Source organism: Loa loa, assembly GCF_000183805.2.
Source record: "Loa loa unplaced genomic scaffold supercont3.193, whole genome shotgun sequence".
NCBI classification, from domain to species: Eukaryota; Metazoa; Nematoda; class Chromadorea; order Rhabditida; family Onchocercidae; genus Loa; species Loa loa.
Genome location: NW_018108373.1, coordinates 35,554 through 43,558, shown reverse-complemented (window position 1 = coordinate 43,558; position 8,005 = coordinate 35,554). Strand labels below are relative to the sequence as shown.

The 8,005-nt window shown below is 35.1% G+C and overlaps 2 protein-coding genes across 2 annotated transcripts in view; both read left to right on the top strand.

Moving 5' to 3' along the window:
• LOAG_18091 (beta chain spectrin) overlaps positions 1 to 1,588 on the top strand; it is a gene marked incomplete at its 5' end in the record, with an annotated part of 28,631 nt that extends 27,043 nt beyond the window's left edge. The window contains 3 exons of the mRNA XM_020450761.1: positions 12 to 35; positions 566 to 800; positions 1,021 to 1,588. Coding sequence (XP_020305521.1) covers positions 12 to 35; positions 566 to 800; positions 1,021 to 1,082 — 321 coding nt within the window. The 3' untranslated portion in view covers positions 1,083 to 1,588. The remainder of the gene's footprint in view (positions 1 to 11; positions 36 to 565; positions 801 to 1,020) is intronic.
• A 1,800-nt stretch (positions 1,589 to 3,388) lies between these two features.
• Positions 3,389 to 6,996, top strand: LOAG_10743 (RNA pol II accessory factor). Its single transcript, XM_003146267.2, has 9 exons — positions 3,389 to 3,552; positions 3,785 to 3,984; positions 4,488 to 4,643; positions 4,780 to 4,950; positions 5,160 to 5,319; positions 5,432 to 5,600; positions 5,741 to 5,934; positions 6,153 to 6,323; positions 6,633 to 6,996. Exons 1-9 carry the CDS (start codon positions 3,484 to 3,486, stop codon positions 6,873 to 6,875), a joined length of 1,533 nt encoding a protein of 510 aa, XP_003146315.1. The 5' UTR covers positions 3,389 to 3,483; the 3' UTR covers positions 6,876 to 6,996.
• Positions 6,997 to 8,005: the final 1,009 nt, after the last annotated feature.

Genomic DNA, 8,005 nt, shown 5'->3' with positions numbered 1-8,005 from the left:
CATCTGTACAGCGTGAAAATGGGTTCGAAAATCTTGTTAGTGTTGGTTTTTTGAATTTTAAAATGTCATGATAAAGAATTAAGTGTAAATAACAAAAAATCATGCCTCGATGTTCAGAACTGTCATCAAGCAAATCCGCTTTGCAAAAAGTATGAATATCTGGCATATGAGTGTGATAGTATGAATGTCTGGCATGTGAATGTAAGAGATAAAGTGATAGTTTAGCACCGTTTGTTGTTTGGCATATTACTTCTTACTATTAAAGAGTGCAATCAGATAACTATATCTGTCTTCAGCAACATTATTCGCTGGCATAGTAAGAAAATGCTTACTGAAAAAAACTACAACTGTTTAGGGAGGTTTCGCAATTAAAAAAGATTCAAGGTATCGATTATCAGTGGATTAATTGGTCTCTGTTTGGAAAGGGAATTTTTCCTCAGACACACTAGCTTGTATAATTCATTTTTGATTTCCAACTCTCGGAAATACTTTGATTTTTTGGCCAATTGATACATGCCTGTTACATTTTCATTTGAATTTACGACTTAAGGTTCTCTTTTCTTAGGATGGCCCTGAATTGCAATATTTATATCGTGATAAGGAAATGAACGGTAAACAAGTGTTGGATTTGGATTCGGATTCCATGACGTCATCGACATCGCGTCGAAATACCGAGAATGTAAAAGGCACAGACAGTGATTTTGTCGCCTGGGTGGAAAGACAGTCCGATTCATCATCAGCAACTGCTGCACCAGCTACACCTACTGTCGCACTGCCCGATGACACTGATTCTATTAAAAGTGGTTTTTCTTATAACTTCGTTGAATAATTAATCTCAAGTGATATAGCAGTAAAACTGAACTCTTTGAAGTTCGAGCTGTTCACCACTAATCGTGATGCACTGAAGCTGCACTCTTGATTCACACGTAGGTCGCTTAGATCACATTTCGCTGAGCTTCTTTTTGAACATTTTTAGATTTTTATTTGTCGAATATATATCGGTAATTAATTTTTCTTCAGAGCGCAGAGCATTTTCGTTCTTCAAGCGTAGTTCACGACACAAGGAAAATAGTAGCAAGTGAAGGAATTGACGGAAATGCTTACAATGTCCGATGGGTCTTTGTCTTGTGTGATATTATTGAAGATGTCTTTAAAAGAATGTTATTAGGATTGCTCACCTAACTTTTCGATCCCTTATAAATGCTTATTAATAGCTACTGTAAGTTGACTGCCGCTATTTTAAAGTAACATCATAGTCCTATAGTTTTTCTGAACCTTGTATTTCAACCAACAATAGTAATTTTGCCCGAATTCATTTGTAGCTTATTATGATTACTTAAGGCTTCAGAGACATTTTTCTCCCATTGTTACGAAACGCCTCTCTCAGATCGTAGTGAAATTCCCTAGATGGAATTTTGCTTCTTGTTTTCACTTTCTGTTTTACCTGCTCCCACTTATAGATTATTCTTTGTTTATATTATTAATGATATTTATTCCTTTTTTCCTTGATATTCAATCGCCTTATTTGTTATTAAATATTTTTAATTATTCTGCTACCAATTATTGATGTACTAGGGTAGCTTACTTCTGTAACAGATACAATTGGATCTGTTTTGAAGTGGATGGAGGCTTTTAAGAGAGACACTAAATAGCCTAATTCTTGAATTTGTGGGCAAGGCAAACGCCATAAATATGGCTTTGCTAATGAAAACTATCGATTTTTACAATACTTTAGTGTCACTTTTGCACCTTTTTAATAATCGTTGTTACTTTTTCGAAATCCATCTTATTTTGCGTTTACTTCAGTGGAAAGTGAAAAAACTATTGTTTATTTTTTGCTATGCCAACAGATGATTAAAACTGGCATGGAGGTTGTAACCTTTAAGATGCAATAAAGAATTGAGAATGTATTCTCTCAAGCTTCTTACATCGATAAAAGTTTGGATTGCTGGATTGTTTTGGGGTAGGACAATGAGATAACGTGCACAGGAAGTGTAAGGCTGGTTTTATCTTGTATACTTCTGAGAAAGAATCATACTCTAAAAGTGTTCTCAGTTGTGAAAAAGAGGGTGAGATTTTAACAGCGTCGAATTAAAAGAATTCAGAGTAAGCGATTCCGAATTCACGGTAAGAAAGGGTTTGGAACTGGTCATCCTCGCTAGAATTGCATGTTGAGTCAGCGGAAAACGGGATCGCGAGTTTCCATGGGACATTGTACTCATAGCTGTAGTGAGGATTCCTGTTGATTCTAATTTTCCTGATGATAAAATGTCGCGGTTGAAATCTGAAAATGAAAATATAGTTTCAATTTTCAAAAAATTATGACTTGTGCGTAAATCAATCTTAAATGTTTAAAAATTTAACATGGCACTCAATCATTACCCGCAAAATTTCATTAACAATCGGTCAGACGTACGGACATTTGTTTGAATTTGACGTACCGAACAATATCATCATTGCGACATCTAGCAGTTGGATAAAATAAATTTGATGTTTCAGCACGATATAGTCTAACTCACTTATAGATGGAATGAATAGTTAACGTTTGTCTAAGTTTTACTTTTCAGTCTTGCCAGATTAGTTTATTAATTTGTTTCAGCTCTTTCGAATAAATAGCTTCAAATAATCATACATTTCATCATGTGAATAGCAGATTGAGGAGCAGTTGAAAGGACTGAAATTAAGGATACACATATGAAACCCCTTACCTTGCTAATCGAAGTAGAAATTACAACAACTATGATATTTATATTTAGTCATTGTTGGCTCAGGAAGCTACGGCAGGAAATATCCATTTACTTCTGAAATGTTATTTTAGATATTGTTTAGTGGAGAACAACTCAAAACACTTTTTTTCCCAGAATATCAAAACCAAATAATTAAAATCCTAAATTAAGCCAAGACTTCATTTTTGAAAACGGACTAAAGTCTAAATTAGATTAAACTTCGATTTGTTCGATATGTGATCGTTTCGTTTCATAATAACGTAAAGGCATCGCAATGAAGGGCCAACCTCCAATTTCGATAAGAATTTTTCGAATGTGTAAAGTGGAATAGCAAAACAAAACTAATATTTCTATCCGGAATTGATCAATAAATGTGTACAGTGCTGTTATGAATACATGAGTGAAACGTGTTGATTTAATGGATATTTTGTTAGACAATTACCAGCAATGAAACTTAATTTTGGATTATTTGAGATGGAAATCTCAAGAAGATGGATCCAGTTTCCAAAAAAACGATAAAAATCCTTGTTCAACTTTGTCATCCGCCAAAAGAACACCTGACTTCATTCATACCTCTCTATTTCAAACGCTTACTATTTGTTCATATTTAAATTCTGTTTGCACAATGTCCCATGGCCGAGCCACCTTTTTAGTTTCTGCAACAGATATCGTTCCACGTCTTGCTATTGACGGGGTTGCGTGGACGTTACGTACGTGCTAACGTCAGTTCGATTTGTTTCCGATCTCACTGTTAACAATGGCTGATCCGTTGAAATTGCTACATGAATATGCTGTTGGACGACGTACTATGCGAGAAATCAAAAACGTTTGTTTTTCTTTCATCAATTTTCCTCAGCTGTCAATGTAGTATTGGGAGTTAGTTTGTTATTTGACGTAAATTGTCTGGAATAATTGGGCTCCAGTACGAAAGAAGGTGCACTGAAAAATGCATAACATAATGGTAGTAATGATTTGATACTAATGATTCCCACTATCAAACTTTTGTAATGGTTCTAGAAAGGGAAGGTTTAGATGTGTAATTATACTAGTGATTTCAGGGCAATCAGCGTTATTATGTATTTGGTGATGCAGCATATCGACGTGACGTAAAGACGAACCTAATGGTATACGGTAGACAGAATGAGTATTATACGTTGGAATCATTACTATTACTATGGGAAAACCGAGAAATGCAGCACACTGCTTATGTTAAGGATGCTTCTGGTAAAGGAATACAATGTGTCACCAGGCCTGATAGGTATATTTCTTATTTAAATCTCGAGCTGTCAGCAGATGAATGTGTTTTTTTCTCTTCATTTTTGAGTTCAGAACAAAAAGAACAAGAATCAATTCTTCACTGAGTTTAGATGTCACTTTATGACAAGATTTGTTTATTACTACGTGTATTTCTGAGTCTTTTCTAAAGTTATTTTCTCGCTTCCCATATTTTTGTGGTTCTCTTAAGATAGGATCGTTTTGACGATCGTTCTCGGGATTTTGGAATTTTATTTCCGATGTTTTCAAATTCTACGTTCTATTTCTAAACAGGCTTGAAATTTTCATTTCATCTTTCTGAAACTTCCTCGAATTTCTATTTTTCTAAATGAAAAAAAAACATCTCTAAACTTTTAATTGAACTTTTAAAATTGCTTTCCTGAAAAACCATCGGAAGAGTAACTGGTAGATTATCTAGAGTAATTGGTATATTCATTGGGAGTTGTGGTATTTCAGCTCTTTAAAACTTTATCCTTTTAAATCCAGACGTGAACTTCTGGCATATCTCAAAGGTGAACGTGAACAACCACCACAAACAGTGGACTTGCTGGCACCTATCCCAGCACCAATTCCTGTCTCTCGACTTATTGATCAAAATGAACCCGAAGTGAAAAAAGCTCGTTATGACGGTGAAGAAAATCGGTTGGTGTTGTGTAAAAGTTAATTTTAAAGATATACAAATTCGCTACGTGCAGTTTATATTATGCAATAACAAGATTACCAATTAAATAGACATTCTTCCTGGCTCTTTCATTCGTATCAGCAAATACATTTCTAGACAACGAATACAAAACCTCTTGAAAGGTACTGTAACGGAAGGTAGCAAAAGTGATGATGTGGAAGGGGTAAGAGATCTCAGTGACAAGCTTACAGCCGACAAAATTGCTGCTTTGAAAAACAAGCGGAAGAAAAACATGGCAAGAAATACAATAAAGTCTGTAGACGACAGGTAATTTTATTTGATTCTTTTGCCAGTTGAGGTTTTTTTTTTTTGTGAATTTTATGGCTTATGAAATATACTGGTCTTGAATTTCCAAGAACTGAAAAAATCTATTTATTTTTTTATACAGATCCTTAAGTACATCGTTTATTTTGCATCTATGAGGCTTCGAAGTTGTCAGCTGCAGCCCGATCTCCCGCTACTTAGAAATAATTCAGGTTTCGTGCTCCGATGGATTTAGATGTGCCTGATGTAAGTGAAGATGCTCTAGACCGTGAACTGAAAGGCAAAGAACGGGTGTGGAGGAATCGAACAAGTGTCATGGAAGCAGCATCTAAAGAGTTCACTTCAATCCTCTCTATTTTGCATAGCTTTAAAGTATGTAGGCCTAAGCACACTAATTTTTCTAGTTATATATGATATAACATTTTTTTGATTACTGTTCGAATTGTAGTGAATTCCTGTATTTACTTTCATTACAAGTTTCCAGCTACGAGAAGAGGCAGCACAACGTCAAAAATCGGCAGCTCCTCCACCAAGAACAACGTCGAACGATCGGACCAGGACACAGCCAGCTGGCTATTCTCGTTACGATCAGGAGAAATTTAACAAAGACCAAACGGCTGGTTTCAAGATCGAAACCGGACTTACTTTCCAAGGTTTTGCATTGGAATTTATAGAAGTAGTTTTTGGCTGTTCTGAATTTTGTTTTGAAGCGAGAATCTATGACAAATCTTTATTCGAAAGAAAACAAACATGAGATTCACTAAATTGAAATCTAAATCTCTAAGTTTTTCAGGGACATCGATAATGTCTGCTTCGGGAGCAAAGCCAATGGTAGTAGAATCGTCAACGCCAGCAAAAGCTCTGACACCTAGTGCAGACAGTGGTAATCAGCGACATCAGAAGCGGCAGTCGCGGACACCAATTATAATCATTCCAGCAGCCGGTACTTCCCTGATTACCATGTTTAATGTTCGCGATATATTACAGGTTCACTTTTACATTTGGCGGTGAAGTGCTGCGTAGTTTGACATTAGATTTATTCCAATAGAATTCGAAATTTGGTAACAAATTTAAAGTTATATCATATGAACATCATTTTTGTTTGCAGGGAATTCTCACAAATTCTCATAAAAATTCATCAAGTCATAAATTCCTATTTGAAATCATTACTAACACAGAATTAAGATCGCTTTTTTTTAACACAGGATATGCGTTTCATTACCACCGAAGAGCGAAAAGCGACTTGTCGAAGAGAAAATGAGGTCTTGATACAGAGGCTAAAACATGACGGCGTTACAGTTCCATATAGAGTTGTTGAAAATCCTTTGAAGTTTGGTGACGATGAATGGAGTCGCGTTGTTGCTGTGTTTGTTCAGGTACTTTTCCTAATGGTTACAGCGTTTGACTTTACTGATAGAACTAAAGGATAGGATATTTTTCAACTCTTTTTAACTTTCACTTTATTCTTTTGGGTTAGAATTTATCATAAGCGGAAGTCGTTGAATTTAAAAGCTGCAGATTTTTTGATTGCTAAAATGTGGTCCAATCATTTGGACGAGAGCAAAAGAGAGACGCTAATGTACTTTATTCGCATACTCATAAGCAGAATTCATCATAACTGAAAGAATAGATAATTATTACTTATTTACTCGGAAGCTAAACTGTTCGATAGAGAATTATTTCAGGGGCCGGCATGGCAGTTCAAAGGCTGGAGATGGGGTGGTAGTCCTACGGATATATTTGCAAATGTAGCAGCTTTTCATTTAATGTACGATGACCAGAAAATGGACAATAATGTGGCGAAGTGGAGTGTCAATGTCCTAAAGCTATCACGAACAAAGCGACATTTGGATCGTGCCATATTAGCTCGTTTCTGGGAAGCACTTGATCGATATATCATTAAAAATAAACCTCATCTTAGGTACTAAGGGTATTTGTTAATGAGAGTGGTTGCTATGGTACTGCTATTCACAAGTGTTTTATTTCGACTCGAAGCAGAACTTCCAGAAATCTGGAAGAGACTCGCATTTCTTAAAATTTTATTCTAAGTCTCAAAGTGTTAAACTGAATTTTTTCTTTTTCAAGTACAGTTTGAAGCTTCTAAGTGCACCTTTTGATTGATAGTTGTAAAAGTTTTTTCCTGTCATTTTATTACTAATTCATTGTAAATTGGTTAGGCAACTTTTAATATTTCCAGTCGGTTTGGCTTAAAATTTTCTTTTTTCTCGATATTTTTTTTTAAAAAAAATGTTCTGAAATTTGTTTGGAAATTGGTCTTTTTTTTTCGAGGAACAGGTGTTACTGAAGTTTAAAGAGCTTCATGTTATATTAGATGCCGCAAATATGTTGTTGCTTTATAGCTTTTTCTCCTATTTTTTGAAAATGACATTGTTTCAAATGGACTCATCACAGACCTCAAAAGCGAATGCAGTGGCCAGATTTTTGTTAAAACTTTGTTTTTTCTGTAAGAACTATTACAGTGGCCAGATTTTTGTAAAAACTTACGTATGCCGCATAGGTCATGTTCTGACTTCCAGTAAACTTCAGCAGATTAATAAGCCAAATCAGCTACAATGGTTTGTCTGTTTGGAGTTGTTGTTTTAGTACAGATTCCAGAATTGTTCTATAAATGTTTTTTGATCAGTGATAGAATCGCGGAGTTAACAGGGTGTGTGATAATGTGCAATGAATAGTTGTGAAATTTTCTGTGTTTCTGGGAATTAAAATGTTCCTGCTATTGTGCTGATATTTTTCATTTCTCCGTAATGTAGTATATTTACACATGGTTTGGGTGAACGAAAATAACAGAATTATAATGATCATCTTTTTTGGTGCTTAATTGTCTCATAGCAGCGAAGGAAGTTTTTCCATATACGCATGCATCATATTTCAGTTTTAGTGCCTAGAAAGATCATCTAAAGTAGTATACTGATTTCCCAAACTGATGGACCTAAAAAATCTCGCTGGGAAAACATACATATATCTGAAGTATTACAAACCATGAATGAAAACATAGAGCATGTTGAAAATACAACTGATTGAAAAGAAGTGGAAGGAA

Excerpts from the sequence above, each read along its gene's own strand:
- LOAG_10743 (XM_003146267.2), top strand. The coding sequence starts at position 3,484 with ATGGCTGATCCGTTGAAATTGCTACATGAATATGCTGTTGGACGACGT. Across the intron at positions 4,951-5,159 it reads ATAAAGTCTGTAGACGACAG|GTTTCGTGCTCCGATGGATT; the intron begins GTAATTTTATTT and ends GAAATAATTCAG. Across the intron at positions 5,320-5,431 it reads CTATTTTGCATAGCTTTAAA|CTACGAGAAGAGGCAGCACA; the intron begins GTATGTAGGCCT and ends ACAAGTTTCCAG.